The 23,050-nt window shown below is 42.5% G+C and overlaps 1 protein-coding gene across 1 annotated transcript in view; it reads left to right on the top strand.

The window, feature by feature from the left end:
- Nucleotides 1-2,157: 2,157 nt before the first annotated feature.
- The window catches only part of nmbr (neuromedin B receptor), a 58,253-nt gene continuing 37,360 nt past the window's right edge, over nt 2,158-23,050 (top strand). Inside the window, exon 1 of the mRNA XM_071467911.1 lies at nt 2,158-2,926. Coding sequence (XP_071324012.1) covers nt 2,496-2,926 — 431 coding nt within the window. The 5' untranslated portion in view covers nt 2,158-2,495. The remainder of the gene's footprint in view (nt 2,927-23,050) is intronic.

The following is a 23,050-nucleotide window of genomic DNA, read 5'->3' as shown; positions in this document are numbered from 1 at the left end:
TGCACTTGGGTGCGAACCAAACAATCGCAAGAGACCCTTCAGAGGGGGTGGTCTCTGTCCGGCCCCACTCGCAGCTGAACTCACAGGTTTGAACTGGACGGTCAGACTTCATGTAAGCATGTTAGCATGTTAGCATAGCACTTCATTGTACATCTTCAACAATAGCTCCATCCTTCTCAAACATCTCATCTTTTAATAACCTCAAATCATTTGAAAGCCTACCAATGAAGCTCTCCAGTGGAGGTTGTTACATTTTCTTACAACCAAAAGTGCTAGATATATATATCTTATCATGTATTTCCAACTGTCCGGTAATATCTGCTGTAATGAACAAAGCTGAAAGATGAACTGGACTCTCCAAGGGCTGCAATTTAACACTGAGATACAAGTTAACTAACTTGCTCCTTTTATTTGCAACATAAATGTATTCCTAATAAATAACTAATTTGTTTTAGGAAAATGTTCCCTCGTGTTTCTGCCTTTTTTGATTGAAACATTAGGGATCATTAGAGAAATGACGCAGTGAATGTGACCCCGGGCCACTCTTCTATTCATCAGAGAGCATGTCCTCTCACACCTCCACCACCTGCAGTTATCTCTTGTCCTTTCAGTCTTACAGATGCATCCCACCGCTTCCTGTTTGACAGTCAGGTGATTAAAGACAGAGGCTAAACCTCAGTAAAAAAAAAAAAACAGCAGGAAAAACAGGCCTGATTTCTAATAACTCCCACTTTGATTCATGTGCACCTCAAATTTAAGAGATCAGAAATGACTTCAGGATCATATTCCGGCTCTGGTGATGCCAGGCCTTTTACGTTGCCATCTGCGACTTCGGCGGCGGCGGCGCAGACAGAGACATCCTCAGCCTGTGAAAGTCAGCTTTAAAGTCCATTTGTGTTCACTGAAGCAGCAGAATCATGAGCTCCAGATGGCCAAGCCTGGCAGCGCCGGGGCGAAACTGTAGAAAGATGTAAGTGAGGAGAAAGTGGTTGGTTAATGAAGACTCCCACACTTTCACCTGCATGTTTTTACCGTTCAGGTGAGGTGTTAGTTTTCTGAGACAGAGCTGTTAGAGCTGTTTTTGTGTGACTTTTTTTCCTGAACTTGTCATTGTTTCTCTGTGGCTTTCAATGTGTGCATTGCCTCATTGAACTAATCTGCCTGTTGTTTTCAAATGTGCAGAATCAAACCAGTAGAAGTTCTGAGTTTTAAACTGGAGAAAGGTTCAAGGTTCAATAATCCAGAACCAATTCTGACCACAGAACAATTTATTTTCTTTTTTTTTTTGCATTTGTTCGTTTTACCTCCTTTTATTTCTGTCCTTTACATCCCTGCTAGTGATGGAAACAAACCAGATCAGAGGATGTGTGTAGGAAACCTGGACATTTAATGATACGGTGAATTAGTCCACACAAGGTGAACTTACTGGGTTTTTGCATGCAGGTGTTAGTAGAAGATAAGGCTCTGATGTATTTTATCCCACTCTGCTGTGGATATCCAAGCTTCTTGTGGACTCCTGTGTGTGTGTGTCTGTGTGTGTGTGTGTGTGTGTGTGTGTGTGTGTGAGAGAGAGAGAGATCCTGCAGCTTTTTTTTTTTTATAAATGCATCTCAGGCTTTTGCAGAGTCTGAAATGAAATGAAGGAATGGCATCATTAGGACCGATGGCTGACCTGGAACTAACAGTGATGTCAGTCAGCAGTTACTTCTCCGCTCTGACCGTCGCAGGTCTGTATTTAACGAATCGTCGCATAATGATCTGACCCATTGCTCATTAAAAAAACATTAGTTAGCACAGCTGCTTTAACAGTTCAGTGAATATTTAATCTCTTTTAAATGCAAACAAACTGAACAATACATGACATGAAAAACACAAATAATCCCAAAATACTCATGTGCAGCCGCTCCAGTGACCTGTGGGGGGTCGGGACCCCTGATGGACGTTAACAGTAATCAGATTACAGATGTTACACTTTGACCGTGACGCAGTGATGTTGCTACAGGAGCAGGTTCATATCTGTGTTAGCCTGATGTCTGACATGAACACGAACCCTCAGACCCCCCCCACCCCCCCACCCCACCCCCCCGCCTCTCACTGACACCCACACACACTATTAATTTATTGTGAAAATTTGAAACACTCTGGACAGCTCTCATTTATTCCCCACCAGCCTCTATCTATCTATCTATCCTCACCTTATGCCTTCTTTCCCTTCCCTTCCCTTCACACACGCACACACACACACACAGAGAGAGAGAGAGAGAGAGAGAGAGAGAGAGAGTGTCAAAGAAGTGCCTCCTTCTCTTAACTGGCATCAGTCGCCTCTCGCCCTTCAGTCAGTCAGGCAGGTGAACTCTCCTCAGGCCGGTAGCCTGCAGTTGTGAGGAAAAGTTAGTTTCTGCCTTGGCGGGTCGCCTGGGAGTGAGACCCCCCCGCTGCCATCGCGTCTTTACGCGCGGAAGCCTCCGGTCCCGCTGTGGATCCCCGCGCCGGCGATGGACGACGAGTTCCTCTCTGACTTGTCCCCGGCTCTGTCCGGAGACTCTGAAGAGGCTCTGAGCCCCAACTCCACAGAGGAGCCCGGCTGGTGGGTGTCCTCGGACAGCGGGGACACGGTCCGCTTCGCCGTGCGCTGCGTCATGACCTTGGTGTACATCCTGATCATCACCGTGGGTCTGCTGGGCAACATCACCCTGGTGAAGATCTTCATCACCAACAGCGCCATGCGGAGCGTGCCCAACATCTTCATCTCCAGCCTGGCGGCGGGAGACCTGCTGCTGCTGGTCACCTGCGTGCCGGTGGACGCCTTCCGCTACTTCTCCGAGGAGTGGGTGTTCGGCGAGGCGGCGTGCAAACTCATCCCGGTCATCCAGCTCACCTCGGTCGGCGTGTCCGTGTTCACACTCACGGCGCTCAGTGCAGACAGGTACAGCAGGGCGAGTGGGTGTGGGTGTGAGAGGCTGGCAGAGTCGAACTTCATTTCATTCTATTTAATTCTCAAACGACCAGTAAAGACGTTTCCTATAATACTGATGTTATTCCAATAGCCAGTGTTTCCCAGTTAAAGCGCAACGCATCCCGATGCCCGGACTGATGGAGCTAATGCTTTTACATCTTATCTTTTACTGGCTCATTACTCTGAATATTCCTTGATTATTAGTACTGATTACATTCATACAGGCCTAATGATCTCATACAGCGACAAAGTGACTTTTTTCAGCCCATAGCTTTAATGATGACTTTTTTCATCTCTGGCAGTGGAGGGAAGTATTTTTGCTTGTTCATGTGTCTTTACAAAAGGGGAACCTAAACCTATATACATGTATTTTTTTTTTTTTTACTAAGTATCAAATCCAGTTTATAAAAATGATGATGCATCAGCAATAATTATGTCATATACTATAATATAACTCAAAGGTTTTTCTGTTTGTTTTTTTTTTTCACTTTTTATCCATTCAGTACATTTTTTCTGATAAAAACTAAGATTATAAATTCATGACTCTGAATTGGAGTATTTTTACAGTAAAAAGTGAACACCTCCTCCACCGCTGATCTCTGTTGATCTGTGTTATTAATGCACAACTGAAAGGTCCAACTGTGGATGTGCAGCTGAGTGAGAGCAGCCTCTCTGTGGTGCAAGGTAACTTTGCAGTAAGCAAAGTGCTTCAGTACAGTTTGAAGGCACTTGTACTTTACTTAAGTGTTTCCATTTTCAACTGTATTACTGCTCTCCGTTTCAGCGCTAAAAACTTTATTTCACTTAGCCACTATATTTATTTGCGAGTTTAAGATGAAGATTTTGCATAGAAACCTTATAATGAAATGATCTTATAAGATATGATGCTTTGTGATAAACTGCCTTTAATAATTCCAATAAGCTCCACCTCCACCTGCCACAACATGAAACTGATGGATGTCATTTTCTATTAAGAGCATTTAGATTCAAAGATGCAGCTGAGGGCTTTTCAAATATGAATTATCCTGTTAATTAGTGCACTGTTGATGAATCATCTGTGAACAGTAATGAGAAGGTCTTGTTTGCTGCTGCACGTTGCTGTGTGTTTGGCTGCTGTTCTTCCTCTTCTTTACTTTTGGATGATAAAAACGATTTATTTCAGACAAATCATTTGAATGTGGGGCCTTCACTTGTTATGGAGTATCTTCATATTGTCATATTGCTACTTTAGATGAGAGTAATTCTTACATCACTGTCTTCATAAAATTCATACAATTTTCCTGGATGGATTTCCTGGATTTAAGAGCAGCTTGAAGGCATTTTAAATATTCCTTTAAGAGGTTTTACTGTAAGACCTTCGGTGTGTCCTTCTTTCCTTCCTTCTTTCCTTTGTTCCTCGCCTCATCTCTTTTAAAGGGCTTGTGCAGTGGTCACAGCAGGATGCTCTGCTCTGACTGTGATCGAGTACATAAACTGTCTTGATTCACTGTAACTGCGCTGGAGCAGGTGAGAAGCTCCAGTCTAAAATAAAAGCGAATGCATATTTTCTCAGTGTCAGAAAATCTTAGAGGGACGTCGTCTAAAGTTGCGGACAGTTTGAGGTTAGTTCAGCTGAAGAGGCTTCATCTGGATACAACAATCCAGAGAGGAGTCGGTTTGAAAATGACAGTCTGATGAATTTGTGATTTACTCTGAGCTGCAGACAAAGAGTCTCCAGAGCCTTGTATGTACTATGCAGCATAATTACAGCTGCTTAAGATGATTTGTGGCGCAGCATTGATTAGTATTAGATAATGTCCATTCCTGTCTGAATGAAGGCAGGGGGGGACACTGATGATAAGAGAGGACAGATGGGAAATACTGAAGAGAACAGTGACAGGAGACAAAAAAGCTTTGCAGGATTAGTGTAAAGACAAAACATTAGAATACAACAGAGGAGAATGTCATGTATCAAAAAAAGCACGTGATTGTTTTTGTTGCAGAGTGAGGACATTTTTTGAAACGTGAGCAAGACAAGTTGTTGAAAGTGAGGACAGGTTTGAAAATAAAGGCATTCAAAAAAATGTGGGAAATATTTTAGAAAATCAGGCCATTATTAAAAGATGATGTCATTTTTTTTTCATGTTTCCCACATTAGCTGGCATAGTAGAGACCAGTGGTTCCCAACCTGTGGGTCGGGGTCCACTGGTGGATCATGAAGGTATTGCAAGAGGACTGACAAATCATTTGGAAAACAGTAAAGTTTTGGTGCCATTATTACAAAAAAAAAAATAATAAAAAAAAATAAAAAATCTAAATAATGTTTTTAAGTGTTTTAAAACCATTAAAATCCTTTCATTGTTTCTTTTTCTCATATTAAGGCTTGTCACTGTGATAAGACAATGATGATGAACCTTTATTTTGGCACTGGCAGGATCACATCGTATACTTGTTTGCTATCTCAGTCTGATTGCGCATTAAAAGATCACACCTATGGCAAATACTGGAGTATTGAAATGGATAGCTGGTTAGCAACAGGAAGAGTTAAAAGGAAAGAGTCAAGGACAGCAGGTTAATCGAGAAGTGATGTCTCCCTGTCAAACAATAAAGACATTTGAGCTTCCTGTGCTTTCATTTCAGTCTCGAGTGCTCGATCGTGATCATTAAAATAAAAAGTGTTGAGAAGGCTTCATTTGTCCTCCCTATTGTTAAGGGGTTGGACGTGAGCTGCCAGTATGTTTGAGATTTTCATGAGTTGGTAACGATTGGAAACCACCGGTCTAGACTCTGTATAGAAATATGATTCCGGTTGCCCTGACAGCTGTTCACTCGTGTCCCTGAGAAATAAATATTTCTAGTCTCTGACATGTTTAAGGAAACTGTGTCCTGCTCTGAGCCCTGTCTATCATTCAGGATTTGTGTGTGTGTCTGTGCGTGTGTGTGTGCTGTTATGCAGAGAGAGCGTGTGTACTTCAACAGAGGAGGGAATAGAGAAAAGCAGAAAGGATAAGAGAGAGATGGAAAGAATATGATGAGGCAAAATTTATAACGACAATGACGACAGAAAATTCAACTGAAAAACTGAATCTGATAAAATGACAGAGAGAGAGAGAGAGAGAGAGAGAGAGAGAGAGAGAGAGAGAGAGAGAGAGAGAGAGAGAGAGAGAGAGAGAGTGTATGATCATGAAGAGAAAAGAGAAGAGCCAAACAGTTATTATTACTAAAAATGATATACAGTGTGCCAGTATATCATACATAGCAATATTTAGGCTGGACTGTATGAAAATATAACATTTTGAGTATCATTCAAGCCTGTTCATCATTCATGATGTCTCGGTCTTTACATGGGATCACTGTTGGTGGACTTTCTATCCAGTGATGTGTTGAAAATATCTGACTTTTTCCAAACAGAAGCTGGTTCAGAAAGTTTAGGGGTGTGTTTGATTTTAACACAATCGTCATGCTCATCAGGGTTAAATGTCCAGACAACCTGTCAGCGACACAACACAACCCCCCCCCCCCCTGTCCGTCATCAGTCTGATTGTAGGAGTAGTGTTGATGCTGATGGCTGCAGTGACAGTGGTGGTCACATGTTAAACAGCAGCATCGGGAGCATCGGGAGCTCCACACGCAGCTAACACCACACAGCTGGGTGAGCGTCTGCTGCTTGCTAAGAGGCAGCAGCGGTACATTTTCATGCTTTCTTGAAATGACAGAGAGAAGCAGGAAGGAGGCGGCTCTTCAGCTTGAAGTGGAGCTTAGGGGATGAATGAAAGAAGGAGGCGGAGCAGCTGAGGTGATGCTGGATGTTGTATTTGTAGTAACAGTAACAGAAGAGGTAGGTGCAATAACAGTAGCAGTATACAAGTGCAAACAACAGTATAACTGCCTGTAGTTCTGGCAGTAGCAGTTGTATTAGTTGCAGTATTTTTTAGTTGCACTTTCTGTATCTGTCGGTCAGGATGAAGAGTGTCAAATGCTGAAATAATCAACAGAAAGCGAGGGCACATTAGCTTTAGTGTCCTCCAGATACTTAAGAATCAGAAAGGTGACGCTGTTAACAGCCCGATTATTGCCCTTCTTCTGTCTATCAGCAAGGATCTAACAATGGATTTATATGTGCTTTGAATAAGGTAAACATGCATTTTTCCAAACATTTCATGACAACTGGAGTTCAAGCTATCGGTCTATAATGAAGAGTGACTCAGTCAGTAACTGACCTGGTGTCAGAGTCACTTGAAATGGTCTCTAGCAGTGTTCCTGCAAAATCCTGACTCTGAAACCTGAGGTGAAATTCATTCAGTTCACTGGCTTTCTGAAGATCATCCGTGGTGATGCAGTTAGTTGTGGCGCTCACTGAATCTCACAGTTTCACGTCTGTTTGTTGCCTCCTGGCCTCCCTGAACAACTGAGTTCCTTTTGTACTGTTTTAAGCTGCACCACGTCACGATTGGTTTGATTTGGTTTGGGTTAAGCTTTGTAAATGTTTTTTTCCATTACTATAACATTAGTCTTAAAGGTCCCATATTTTACACTTCTCCAGTGTTTTATCTGAAGTGTTGATATCCATAAGAAGATATATTTGTGGTTTTAAGAACCAAAAACCATCTCAGTGTAGTTTTACATCTCCTCTCTCAGGCTTCTCTCTGGAGCTCTAGTAACAACAGGTTGGTGAGCCAATCAGAAGAGGGGATCTGAACCTCTGATTGGCTGACTTCTTTCTGAGTGACTGAATAAAAATATAGCAGATTTCAGGTAAACACAGAGAAACCAAATTCCGAAACGTTGGATGGTGTGTCCAGGAGGGCAGGGCTTGAGGCATGGCTGAGAGCGGTGACTGCTCTGTTGTGACATCACAAAGTTCCAGAAGTCCTGACGGCTGATTTTAAGGCTCAATTTCTGAATACAGGCTGTGTGCATTTCTCTGTGGACTGAGGCTTTGATACTTTCACAGTATTAATATAGAACCTAGATCTGCTTTATAATCAAAAAACACATGGACATCTATCTTCATATAATATGGGACCTTTAAACCTTGTTGTCTCATGTTTTACATGTATCATATTGATCAAAACCAGGAAGGGGTGGGTTGAGTTCACAGTGGGTAAGGTCACCCAGAATGGAAATAGGTTCCCCAGGTGGACGCTGCAGCACAGTCTGTCATGCTGACAGCAGCTCTCGTTACATTCCCGCTGGGTGGGACATAGTGTAGACTGCACGGATGATAATGTTCCCAAAGTCCCTCAGGAGGTAAAACGGCTTCATACTTAGCATCAGTATGTACGTTACATGTTTGTCATGTGTTGAAACTGTAATGCATCAGTCTATCACTGACCTACAATGATCTAACCTCCATCTTTCATAATACAACATGATCGATGACTGCACCTGTACAAATCTGCAATAATCCTTTAATCACTGGGTTTTAGAGATCCTTGCAACAAATATGACAAAAATGATGTACTGTTACTGAATCTTTGTACTGTTACACATCAATATCAGTATCTGCCTCAGGTATCCACTATCTGTCGGGCTGCAACGTGATGAATTAGAAGACAAATGCAAACAGTTTGAGTAAACACAGATCCCCAGCTGAGGTGCTATAAAGTTTCTACAAACATTTCAGTTTGGAGGTGAAGCTACTTTGGTCAATAAATAATTAAGAGTACCAGATCTGATTTTGAACTGACAGTACCCACACTACAGTGAGGGGAGACACCTGACTCCAAATCCTCTCTTGCCCATCCTCTGTCAGGTGGAGCCAAGCTGCCGGTGCCACTACGCTTCAGAGCTGAACAACTTTTTTAATTATGCTCTCAGCGGTGTGGGGGGGTGCGGCCTGCGAGGCTGACTCAGGCTCTGCAGGCGGCTACAACTCACTGGCTGACACTCCACAAACACTTAAGATGCACAGAGGTGTATAATTTGCCTCTGAGGGGGGAGCTGGATGTGTACAGTCCCTCTCTGCATGTGATGTTTGCTGTCACCATGAAAGATGTCGTTTCCTGTCTGCTCGTCACGCCATCACTCATGACCAGTGATCGCCCTGTCTCTGAACGGTGGAGAGAAATCGAATCCCTCCTAACCAGTGAAACTCTCTGATGACGCATGAAACACTCCCTTGATTATCAATTAGCAGCCTAATTCTCTATGAAATATTTAGCCCAAGACAGCCTCTGTCTCACTTCAACACGCCTTCTTAAAATGAGGCAGTGATGTGGGGTTAGGACTTCCTCTCTGCTTTAAATCCAAGGTCAGCTCAGTCTGGAAAGAAGCTGCACACAAACAGAAGAGAGGAAACAAGAAAATACCAGAACCTTGTTGTGTTTTGGGACGTAAACCGGAGCTGACAGCCAGATCTCCCTCAGGGTGCCACATGGACTAATGGGCTTCTGAAGTGGGATTCGATTTGCTCGTGACATTTGCAGACCAGATGAACTACTGTAACATTCAATAAAGTGCAGCGGTGTGCATGAAGATAACTGATAATATGGTTAAATTAGTTTAATAAAACAAAAGCAATGTTGATTTTTCCAGAGGTGAAAAGTTCAACAAGCATATGATTCAGTATTGGTGGAAATGGATGTTTTAATATGATATCATGGGAATTTCTCGCCTTATCTGTCTTGTTTAGGGCTGCAACTAATGATTATGTTGACTGTTTTATAGACATTTGCTCTGTGAGACGTCAATGCTCATCACAAGTTTCCAAAACCTGATATAATGTCAAGATATTCACTCTCAGACAAACTCAGTCTGGAAATCTTCACATTTCAGAGGCTGGAACCAGCAAATTTAAAGACCCCCCCCTCTGATAAAAAAATATGATGTTATTCATATAATATAAGAAACATCATGAGTGAAATAACCAGGCAACGCCATGACTGAGTATTTCTGCCTTGAACTGCAGTGAACCAATGACAGTCTCATAAAAACAGATTCAGACAGCAAGGGATTCATACATCATAGAACTTAAGGAACCAATCAACTTGCGGGGACAGGTGGCGTGGCTAAATACACCTGAATCCTTGTCAGTACAGAGAGCCAGAGTTAGTATCAGCACAGCCACTAACACTTTGTCAGCCACTGCCAGTTATGAGCTAACAAACAATCTAAACAAATTAAGGATGCTAACTATGCTAACCGTTTTGACATGTCTGCTAGTCACAGATGTTGTTGCACAACAGACTCCTCATCTGAGTCTGGGTCTGAGTCTCTCTGATGTTTCCTCCTCTAACCATCTTGATACCTGCTGCCCTTTCACCTGTCAACCAAGCACAAGCAGAGGTGGTGGGCGGGGCACAATTTCTGATCCATATTTCTCAATGAGGAAGTAAGTGCAGATGAGCTTCAGACCCAGTTTTCCTTTTTTTTTCATTTTTAATGTGGGAAAACCACATTAAACAAAATACTAATCACAGCACAGTATTTTTTACAGAGTTTAAAACATGTCTGGAGAAAAAACTTTAAGGCATTTTTGCTTGAAACACAACTAGTAGGTTATCAGAATTATTGCAGATATATTTTCTGTTGATCGACTCATTGTTTACTTCCCTAATAGTTTCAGTTCTCGTCTTGTTGGTCTCTTTTGCTGAAAGGGTCTTCAACATATCGTTGCCACAAATACTGGAGGGAAACTGTTGTCTCAAATTTCACTGGATGCTGCATCATTCAGGTTTACCATCACTGGAATTAAGGAGCCTGGACCAAAGCAGGAAGAACAGACCCAAAACGGAAGAATCCATTTAAGTTGTAAATGAAGTAGAGTAACAGATAGGATTTCAGTCATACTGGATTAAGTCATGACGCATTCAGGCTTAATGGATGTGTCATGCCTGATGGAGATATGATTACAACATGAGCCTAGTTTTATAACATCTTCACCGGGTCACAAATCAATCATCCGTGTCTGATGGCTGGTTAAAGGTAGATAAAAAATTCATAGAAATTCATAATGTGTCCGACTTCTGCTGAGTGAAAGGATTCACTCAGAAACATCCAATCTGTCACTGGGTCACAGCGATCAGCAGTCTGATGTAGTTGTTCGCCCATACGTATGCGATGTAGACTCACAGCTCTGACTGCTCCACGGGCTTCAAATGAATGTTTCTGAGAAACTCAACGGAAACTCTGATGCATTTTTCCCCTTCAGCTGCCTGCAGATAAAAGATGAAGTGACTGTTAAGAATGGAGTGAGACACAGAGAGAGAGGCTGAGAATGAGCAGGGAGAAGAAGCCAGTGTGTAGCAGATGAGGAGCAATGGGCCACTATTTATATGATGAGCAGCTGGAAGCCTACAGGTGGCTGCTGGAAGCAACAGAGTGAGCACCTGCGTCACAGTTTGATGATATATCATTAGAGTGCTATCAACCGTCAAATGCACACTAATATCTTAAATAGTAGCTTATTCTGCTTTTAATTATATTTGGGATATAATAATGACCATGAGAATATATACTTGCCTGTTTGATTCTCCTCCACATCGCAGACAGACTCTGTCATATCTTTAATGATTTACAAATGTTGTCAGTATCAGACTGTTGCTTATGGATGTCCTCACTTTATTTTATATTAAATCTTTTCTTCCTGTTTCTATTAGTCATGCTACCAGCTCAAGGGGCGGCAGTGTTGGACTCTCTGCTGGTTGGTTTGATCCGCAACTTTAGCCCAAATTGAAATATTTCAAAAACTATTGGATGGATTGATATGAGATTTTTCAAAGACATTCATGGTCCCCAGAGGATGAATCCTGCAACATTTGGTGATCCTGTGACTTTTCATCCAGCGGCACCATGATGTTGACATTTTTTGTTTTGAGGACTATCTTGAGGACTATCGCCATGAAATGTGGTTCAGACTTTCATGTTCCTCTCAGGACGAACTATAATAACTTTGGTGAACCCCTGACTTGTCATCCAGCGACATCATCAGATCAACATTTTGATTTGTCCTATTAAACATCCACCAGCCTCAGCTTAGTGCCAACTATCTTACTGAAACACCAAGATAAGATGGTGAACATTATACCTACTGAGCATCAGTGTGTTAGCATTGTCACTGCCAGTATGTTAGCATGCTCAAAGCACCACTGTGCATAAATGCAACCTTGTAGAGCTGCTGTCATGGTTTTGTTTTCTACATTATGCAGACTACAGTTCACACTGTGACGCTCCATACTGCAAAACCAGTAATCAAGCGATTAGCTCTTCATTAAAAAAAAATCTGGATTACGATTTTCCTTGGTGGTGGTTTCCACCATATTTGGCATAGTGTTTCTTGTTAGTAACCCTGGTAATCATGTCCCTGTGTACATGAAAATGCAGCAGCTAGGACTTTTAATTAATGACATGACAACAAACAGTGTCTCCCTACAGACTCCTCTCAGCACCAGGTGTGGTGTCATCTACATTGCCTGTGCCTAATGATGGGGGGGCAGGTGGTGATTAGTGATTGGCTCCTGAGGGTTACGTCACAGTGGTACCTCTAGTTTCTATGCTGACATACGCATATGAAATACATCATGTACCAGTTTAGTTTCAAGTTTCAACCAACACAAATAAGCTCAAAAATAGAACCATGCCCTATTTCTTTCTTTTGTGTTGTGTTGCGGGATGATTACACAATCACAACCTGCAGAGAGCTTTTAGAACATTTTCACTTCAGCCACAAATGTCTGCAGCTACAGTTGTATTTACTTCAATAAAATGAACCAGGAAAGATTTACCCATTAGGGACAGGTGTATATGAATGAACGGGAGCTGAGAGGTGTGTATTGGAGAGAAAACATTTTCAGGTTTTGTTTAATTTCCTCTCTAAAATCTTTCCTGAAATGTTGATACACTCATCTGAGTTGCCTAAACTATTACTGAATGCTCACGGCAATAAGTTGTCCAAGCAGCAACTCATGAATGAGGATGAACTCATTAGATATTGGTGCCTGACCCTTAAGTGGGGGTGGGTTATAAAGCCCTCCAACACCTAGTCTGCATCGATGCAGGCTTACTAACCATAGTCCAAGACAAGCGCAGTACGGGATGGATGAAATGGCACAAACCTACAAATATTTTGTGTATTTTGTGTTCCGTGTGGCTGTTTCCAAAAGTTGCATCACCTCAAATTAAAACATTTGATTTTCTTTTCACATGGCGAAATTATAGATCACATTGTTTTTTGGAATGAACATGTCGCTGTGTACCAGAGAAAGCGGTCCATGTGTTTTTTATATTTGACTTAATAGTTTCAAGAACCATGGAAAAAACAAGGTTATAATCAGATTGAGATGGCAAACAAAAAAAAAAAAGTTCAACACAAAAGATATCGCACTGTCTCAGTGTATTGATAGGACAGGGTGCAAGAGTGAAATCTGTTTTCATAAGACACAAGTCAAGAGAACAAACCAACTCCCAGACAGAGACACATCTGTTCTGATTCAAGGTCAGACAGCACGGACCCCAGGGGACAAACTCAGTGTACAGTGTGTATGTTTGTGTGTGTGTTTCCCGCAGCAAAGGTAAAGGTCAGTACATTATGTGTCATGCATGGGAGCAGCTGAAATCTTCAGAACATCAGTGCAACTGGATTCCACTTTAAACCCAGGGCTTGACCTTTACATGCAAACTCAAAGACGACGAAAGGAAACACAAGCAGTTCTACATTTATACAGCAGCGGGCGACATGATGGGACCATGGTGGAAATAGGGTTTCTCACTTTAACTCACTGTCTCTTGGAGTTGACGCTCTGTAGATCCAAATATAAATCACATCAAAGGAAGAAACACACAGAAACCAACACTGTCTGCAGGAAACAGTGATGTCACAGATTAAAGTTCAATGTTTTCTTGACTCATTTATCCACTGCGACCTTCTGTCACTATAATAATGTCACACTGTTTCCAGCACATGTCATTATTAGGCATTTGCTGAATTAACTGACACTGTCACCTCTCTTGGGAGGACAGAAGGCCAAATGAATGAGTAGCTTTCATTTCTTAGCTCTGCTGTGTGACGTGAGTGGCAGCTGCAGAGCTCAGAAGCACTGCTGGGCCTCCTCCTCCTGCTCCTTGAGCCGCTTTGTTTACCAACAGGCAGTATCATCGTCCCTCTGAAGCACAGTGATCAGCTTGTTAACGGGAAACTCATTTCCCGATCACACAGCTTTGGGCAGCAATCCGGCTGTTTGTCTGACCCGGATGGCCTCTAATGAGCCCCTAATGAGACTAAAAGCCACTAACGAGCCCATAACGGCTCTTAACTTGCCTGAAGGTCCTTGATAAGCGTAACCAGCCTAATGCATAATTAGCATAATGATTGGAGTGGCTACTGGAGCCCAATCACCTCCTATCAAGACGATGCACACAACTACTGTTTTCAGCTGAGTATGTCCACAAACACATGAGCTGCCAACTGTAACGAGATGGTCAAACAGGGACAGGATATGGCACACAGCCACACATGTTGTCCATTTCTAAAGCAGTCTTGGCAACCTCAAGGCCTGGCCCCAGTCTTGCAACCTTTGAGCAACCGTGCCTTTTCCCCAAAGGAAAAATGATAGATAAATCAAAGTTAGTTGAGGGATCACCAAGGTCAGTAGGATTCATCCTCTGGGATCTGTGATTATAAAAAAATGCCATTGCAACCCATCCAGTAGTCCAGATATTTCTATCTGGACCAAAATGGTGAACTGACCTACAGACAGACTGCCAGGGTTGGGGGTGTTTGTAGGTTTTCTCTGCAGCAGAGCATAGTTTCTTGCCGGGAGCAAGTGGTGCTGATTGTTGCTTGACAAGAGCTTTAGCCATTGTTGCGAGAAGAGAACGGGTTATATTAATTCCTCTGAGCAGCTACTTCTTCAGGCCAGATTGGAGGCTACAGTGAGTCGCTATTGGAAAGTGATGGCTGGGGCTAGCTGGTTAGCATGCTAGCTTCAGTAGAAGAAAAGACAAGACAGAGACAGAGACAAGGGTTAATATTGACATTGTCGTCCACCTCTGGAGACAGCTTTTGGTGAGTGAAGGATAAAAGTTTTGTATGGTAAGTGCATGTAATGGCTATCTAGCATTAGCAAAACCCACAAATAGATCCTATAAAGTGAGTTTTTTGCTTTTACTATGACAAGTCAGAATATTTGCTGTGGAGAAGGCCTGTTAGTGAGCTTTGGAGGTGCTGGTTGGTGGATTTGTGAATTAGCTGTTTTGGAATGCTTTCATTTCTATGCTAGGGTAGGCTGCTGACTCTAGCTTCATATTTAGCGTACGGATGTGACAGAGGTTTTAAAAATGAATATATATTATTTCCCAACATGTAAAACGATTCCTTTAAGCATTGCTCTGTTTTTAGATGTAGATTTTTAACACCTTTCCACAGTCTCACTGTCTAGAAGACACTCACAGGAGTGTAAAAGTCCACTAACATATCCATCCTCCAACTTACAAAGATGCAGCTTTCGTTTGTCTTCCTCTTAATCTTGGACTCATATTTTCGTTTGTCTTGTAACAAAGGACTTACTGTCAGAGTTCTTTGTTACAGAACTTACAACCAGCACCCGAAACAGATATCACATCATCTTCAAAAGACAGGCAACTATGATTGGGGATCGCCTCCAAAATCAAATCAGAGGGCAGCGTCTGTTTGCTGAATCCGTTTTAGTTTTTTGAGATATCAGACTCATAAATCACCATTTCAAGCAGCCGGGTCAGAAATCTGGGATCAGAGGTCATATCATCCTGACAACAGACAGAACAAAATATCCCTGCAGCCCTGGGGGATGGGTTTTTCTGACAGAGAATTGGCAGGAAAAGGAATCAAAGCTGAGGTGGAAAGGAAGAAAGAATTTCTCTCCCAGCTTTATTTGGGAGGAATCAATTTTTCTTTCAGCTCTCTGCCACTGAAGTGTCAACAGCGGGAGGTCTGAGGAGTAAAAAAACCAAAAACATCTGCAGTTTTTTGAAGTGATAGTGAAGTTAGAAATTACCTGACGAAGGATTTTAATAGCAGAGGATGTCTTATTCTGAAAAGTAAAGGGTGGTCAGAGGAGTGGAGAGAAGAATATGAGTAGAAGAGAAACAGAAGAAGAAAAACAAAGATATTGAGGAAAGGGGAAGAGGAATGAGTAAGAGGCTATTAGACTGGAAGAGGGGAGTGAGGTAGAGGAATGGATCATGTACAAGAGAGAAAAGAAAGTGACTGGACAGGAAGGGATTGGCACTAATGAGCGATCAATGAAATGTAAAAAGCAGAGAGAAAGCAAAGCTTGGGACAATTACTGTAAGGCTTATCCATCATGACAGAACCACTTCTGCAGGATTCACCCTCATGACGAACTTTGGTTTCATTTGCTGCAGAGTTTGTCATCTTGATCTTTTGTCTCTTGTTATCAATTACAGGGAACATGTTCCTACTCAGTCCGTGGAGGTTTCCTTGTCTCACCAGTTTCCTCAATTTCTCCGTTTGTGTTACATCAAAACAAAAACCCAAACTGAGCCCAGAAAAGCCCGGAGTATTCATGGTAAATCAGCTCCACTGGGGCACGGTGCCATCTTTCAGTCTCTGCGTCCACAGGTTGATTCATGACTCACCCGCCTCGGGGTTATATCAGTGTGGCCGCAGAGTCAAGAAAATTACATTCTCCACAAGCTGAGAGAGTTGCTGGCATACTGAGTCGCAATCATGGCTCGGTGACAAAGCCTTTCTTTAAAAAATTTTAAATAAATAAAAGACAACTTTTTTCTGGTTTGCACCAGATTGGTAGCCTTGGTAACAGGAGCTGGTCCTGGTTGTTGTGGCCATGTGCTCGCCACGTGCACCACTACATGTCAAGCCATAAGAGCTGCAGCACATTGCCGGATTACAGTTTCCTACAAAGGTTTTCAGGGGAACATAGAGCCAAGTGATTTCTGTTGCAAAGCTTCAGAGGAGCTGCAGTGAATTCTATGTTGTGAGGGACGTTACATAGCCTCATGCTGTCTGTGAATTATGCCATTGTAGCTGCTGTAGGACAAAAAAGTGCTTTCAGAGGGTAGTTATGCATGTCATGTCTGAGGAAGCTCAGCAGGTGAAGTTGGGGGGTCGGTCCATCAGTCAAAGCCACCCCAGTGCTGTTAATGAGGAAGGGGCAAGTGCTGCTCTTTTACTCTTTTGAAACATGTCATCCATCAGCCTGGTCTTTTAGAGTGAGTCAGCCCCAGATGAGCTGTTTTAGCTCAAGATGACTTTGGATCTGCAGAGATCATAAGGGGACCACACAACATGCCATGAAGGACCCTTTTATGAACTTGGCAATGTTTTACATTCTCCTTGAAACCCTCTAATGCATGCACATTTAGTTAAAATAGAGAGTTGGACAAACTTCTCCCCTATGTGTGTTTCTCACTCAGTGACTCGAGTTGCAGTGATTTGCTGAGTAGCGTCACGTGACCAGTCCTGTAAAGACTTGAAAAGCCTTAAATTATACTGGGCGCCCCTGTAGCTCACCTGATCCATCACCTGATCATCCGCATCCAGCATCAAGTCCAGTTGGGCCTCTGTGCTGCACGTCATTCCCTCTCTCTCTCTCTCTCCTCCTGACTTTCTATCTATCTCTACTGTTGCTATAGAAATAAAACAGAAATGACAAAAAATAATCTTAATTCTCAATGATTTATAGTCTATGAACTTTGGTCTGGATATGACAGTGTCTGGGTTTGGATCTGGACCACCTATCAGTGACCTCTGCTCTAATGATTTAAGTTTTATTGTGGAACCCTAAGGGTTGATGAAGACCCACAATTTAGCATTTGGTGAAATAAGACTGTCAACAACGGAAAAAGAAAAGAAATCTTTTGTCCAAACTCTTGAAACTCCTTTACAGTTTTTCAGTATTTCACATTGTGCTACCGATGGTAGTGGAGCACGCAGGGTCTTACCCCTACCACTGGGAGCAGTTATGGTTCAGTGTCTTGCCAAAGGACACCTCAAACACTGCCACTGACAGACGTTCAGTGTTTACATTCTCTTCAGAAGTGACCTCTTAGAATCATGCAAATAATGATGGTTGTCTCTGTGCAGCAAAGGAAGAAGTAATGTGTGAAACCTCATCTCAACAAACTCGATCCCATTGTGGCAAAGTAACTATCCTGAGACCTCTGTCTTTGCTTAATACCTATTTTTTAACTATCATTTTGCTCTGTACTTGTACTAACATCTGTCTCTGATGACAGAATTAGGACTCAAATGTGCCAAGAAAGCTCGACAGGACTTTCTGGCTTCCCTGTACCTGCTGTAATTGAATTTGTCTACATATACACACCAAATGATTTCCAGCCTCAGCACCAATTTCAGCCTCAGCAGATGAAACTGAGTTTGGCTCAGATAACCTCATCAGCACTTCTGAGACCAGGAAATGGCAACAGTAACTGCTGGCATCAGAGGAGAACCCATATTTTTGTGAAATTAAATGGCAATTCAGCTATACTCATAAAGACATCACAGAACCATTTTGAGTCGGGTCGAGAGGCTCGTGGTGTTGGGATATAGTCCCTAGAAGGCAGATTAAAGGTCCCATATTTTACATATTTGAAGTGTTGATACCCATGAGAAGATATATTTGTGGTTTGAAGAACCAAAAATCATCTCAGTGTAGTTTTACATCTCCTCTCTCAAGCCAAAAGGCTCAGAGCCTCTCAGTTACACCTTGACAGACAAACCTTCACTTGGACTCAAGGATGAACTGATTAGATTTTGATGGTCAAAGGTCAAATTTTAAGGTCGCAGGGACCTCACAAAAACACAGTTTTGGCCTTGTGAACGCAATATCTCTGTAATGCCTTGATGGACCTTCTTCACACACACACACACACACACACACACACACACACACACACACACACACACACACCCAACTCCATTATTTTTTTAACACATGTTCTCTCACCTCCACTTTTTGCTCTGTCTTGTACAGTATGGTCGAGATACGGCAGAATACCTGCTGCCTGGCTGCAGGTGAGTTCAAGGCAGGGCTGTACCACCTTGGGGAGAAGCTGCTCATTCACTTCCCTCCTATAGACTTGGTTGTAATGTAACCAGTGTGTATTTGAATGTGGATCAACCTGAGCCCCAGACACCAGCAGCCTCTTGGGATTTTTCCACTTCCACTACCCTCCACCTGAGGACCTGCTCTGTGGGCCAGAAGCAGAAAACTTAACTTCTTCCTGATGTGAGTGAGTGTGTGTGACTGAATGAATGAATGTGAAGCAGTACGTGTCCCCTTTCCTGGGATAAATAAAAGATAGAAAACATTCAGCAGGTATGAATCCACCAGTTGTGATGAATAGAGGACAGAGTGAGACGCTCCTCAGTCTTCCTTGAACATCACTGCTCAAGGTTCAGAATTTGTCATTGGCCCTTGAATTGTACTTTATAATGAGTGGATGATACAAACACATACACACACCAACTCCAGATCAGGTCAGTTTGAAAGTGTTTTGTCATTGGCTCACTGACTCACACACAACAACCCATATGTTCAGATGCTACGTCAGCGTGACAGACTAAGGCTACGTCCACACTGCCACGTTTCATCTGCAAGCGTCGATAACCCTGTCTATATTAATTCTAAGCTTGTTTTAAGCTGTTCCTACATGTCGCACAATCGTGGACACACACACACACACACACACACACACACACACACACACACACACACACACACACACACACACACACACACAGCACATCACTTAGCTATCTGGATGGGTTTGCAGAGCAAAGCCTGTTGTTTTACACTCAGTCCTGTTGCAGTTTTGAGAGGGTCGCAAATAGAACTGAAGCAGCAATTTATTGTATTTGCAAGGACGTGCACCCTTTATCCTGAACATTTGGACAGATTCAGATAGATGATAGTGACCCTGGAACTGAGGTACATAATGCAGCTTTTCAGTCAACAGCTTTTTAATAAAAAATACATCCTCAGGGACTGTCCAGAAGGTTATCCTGTAGCTCACTGCCTACTGTTTGCTAGTGCTGTGAGCATAAGACTGTTATCCTTAAAGGGCAACAACTGAAACAAAAGTTGCTTTGTCTGTGTTTTCCTGGTTTGAGCCCCTCACTTCCAGTGAAGAGACATCTTAATGCTACAGTGCACAGTAATATCATAGACAACAATGTTCCTCTAACTTTGTGTTTGTCTCCTTCCTGTTTCAACGAGACAATCCCTCCATACACAAATGGCTCTCCTAGTTTGGTGTGGAAAAACATTACTGCTCTGCATGAGAGCTCTGATCTCAGCCTCATCCAACAGCTTTGGGATGAACTGGAACACCAAGTGTGAACCAGATCTTATCAACCAAGATGAGTGTTGGACGTCACAGATGCTCTGAAGTCTGAATGGGATCAAATCCCTGCAGCTCGTTCAACATCTGCCAGAAAGACTCAAACCAGAAGAGTGGAGGCTGTTAGAGCAGCACTTTGATGCTCATGGGCGTTACACTATCACATATGGCTGTAATGAGGTGTCCACATTCATCCAAATACCATGTAGTGAAATTCTACCAAGGCAACACAAGCTTGTCAATTTGATACAAATTAATTTTTCTACTTTTTAATACTAAAGATTGCCAGCGTTGTTGAGTTGCTCCTGCTCGGATCAATTCTTATTGCCAACATTTTCCTTGTTGCTCTGATAGGACGTACTTGCACTGCGCTCCCTGCACTGTTGGGGGGAGTCACAGAGGACAGAGCAGACATAGGCAAAGTTTTCCAAACTTCTTTCACTATGAAGCAGGAAGCTCCTTCTGTGTTGAGAGTGTATTGTTGCCACCAACAAAGATGTATCTTTCCCATGCTAAGAAGCAAGAGTTAGGAATAGCCCCACTAATAATAATAAGAAGGGGAGCAGCAAGGAAGAGACTGCGAGTGGCCTCGGGTACAGAGAGAAGTTTGGGGAATTAAGGCTTGTGAAGGAGCTCTGTTTCCACAGCGAACGGTTTCAGGTCTACTTTCCGTGCCTAGTTGGATGCCTCATTGTGGTACGGCGCAAGCCACTGGAAATAAAGGGTTTCAGAGCGCACTGGCGCCGTTGTTGCGTTCTGTCTGAAAGCCCCATTACACTCTAACTTCTAACATTTGCTCCAAACTCCATATTATACCACCTTAAAAAAAAAAAAATCCTGCACCATTGAGTCAGCCTGGACTTTATGGGCCAAAAATTTACAGCCTGTGGACACAACTTTAAACTTATAGCTCCTACATAACATAAATAATCAATGAATCATTTACATCAATAAAACATAAAGTGAGATACAGCACAATGATGCAAGATCTATTGGCGAAAAGTGTATGACAGTGTCTGAGGTGAGGCGACTCCCTGGTCCATGAATGAGTGATTGTGCAGACTGAATGAAGAGCTGATCCGACCTCACCCTGACCTTGTTTGTGTTGAGCAGGAAGAGAAAGTTTTTTAAAACGGGGGAAGATGTTTTAGTCCTGATCAGTATTCTGACAGAACACACGTTCACCATATCCTGGTGGAAATACAAGGTCCAGAAATGAAGCCATGCAGGTCTGGAATCAGTCAGAGTCATGTAAACACAGTTTAACATCCTGACAGTCTAATACAAGCATCACTGGGATGAAGGAGGCTCCATTTCATATTTATACACAAATGCTGGTGTGCAGCAGCAGGAAATGTTTGTTCCTGTCCGCCTGTTACTGCAGATAGGAGGTAAACTGTTTTCACCATTTGCAACTTTTTAGACCACATAAACATTTGACAAGTTATCTCAGTCACAGTAGGAAAAGTACAGGCTTAAATAATGCAGTGCTTCAGTTGCATTCAGCAGCCTCAGTTTCAGGGACCTATCACTGTGCACAGTGGTCAAACCTGTGCTTAAATGTCTGCTGTGAAAAACAAGATCTGTCCTTAGGATTTCAGCACTGGTTGATTCGCGATCTGTGTGGCTCCTGGTGGTTTCTGCAGTATCAGTGTGTTTAGCTAAAACAGGCGACAGAGTTCAGCTGGAAACAAGTTCTCACACAAAAGCTCGGCCATCGTCAAAGCTTATCTTTATGAGGATGTGTGCAGCTCTTCACTGCTTCCTCTCTGTCCATTTCTCTCTTGCAAAAGTTAAAAGTGAATCACTGATAAAGCCCAATAGATAAGGCCAAACTTGTCAGCATTTTCAGTGTTATATTTAATCTTTTTCACCGCTAATTCTAATTTAAGGCCCATTTTCTATCAAACTGGCTTCTGAAATAAAAGGCTTACTGTCCTAAAACTATGAAAATAGAGTTATCCAATTAGATTTTTTTTGTTGTATTCAGGCAGAGAAAAAGTTAGCTGGATCACTCATCAGTTAGGGCTTAGTAATCATGACAGAACCTGACGCCCCCACAGCTGCCTGTGTTTGTTTAGAAAGTGGAAGATGAATTATCCACTGACATTTTGATTTATACTGGGTTGGACCATAAATCACTGTCCTCGGCCAGAGCTATCACATGGGGGAAATTGTCATAGGCTTTTCAAATAGGAGTGCTCAGTGTTGTCACTCAAAAACAAGCATACCCAAAGCCCAGCCGGAAAAAATTGTTTTCATATTCACGGTTTGCCACTGATTAGCACTGACCTTGACGAAAAGTACATTACATTGAAATATCAACAAATTACATGAAACTATCTGAACCAGAAATGAATCTATCCTACTAACAAGGATGAGTCACAGAGCTCCACTGTCTCCAGAAACTATTACAAACACATAAGTGAGTCCCGCTGTTACGCTGGGTGACGTGTTCCTTCATCAGCATGAACACACACGCTGTAGTTTAACTTGACTCAGTCCCACACACACACACACAGTATCCTGCTGCCACAAATACACACTAAAGCACCAAATGTGGATTAATCCACCGCTGAAAATAGTCCCCAATAAATGCACTATTTCCTTAGTGAGCAGCTGTTTTCAGAAATTACTGACTAAACGAAACACAGCTGTGATACAGCTGTGGAGTGATGAGTGAACACAGCCCTGAAGTAACACTGCAATACCTGATTCCAGGAAGTACCCTCTGAATCTCAATGTGAATCTCATGTGGGAAAGATAGACCACTATATAAAAAATACTATACAGAGAGATACATACAGAATG

Source organism: Trachinotus anak, unplaced genomic scaffold (genome assembly GCF_046630095.1).
Source record: "Trachinotus anak isolate AG129_WGS33_773 ecotype Australia unplaced genomic scaffold, CSIRO_AGI_Tana_v1 ptg000031l, whole genome shotgun sequence".
Lineage (NCBI taxonomy): Eukaryota > Metazoa > Chordata > Actinopteri > Carangiformes > Carangidae > Trachinotus > Trachinotus anak.
Note: the sequence above shows the minus strand (reverse complement) of the source record. Positions and strands in the feature narration are given on the sequence as shown.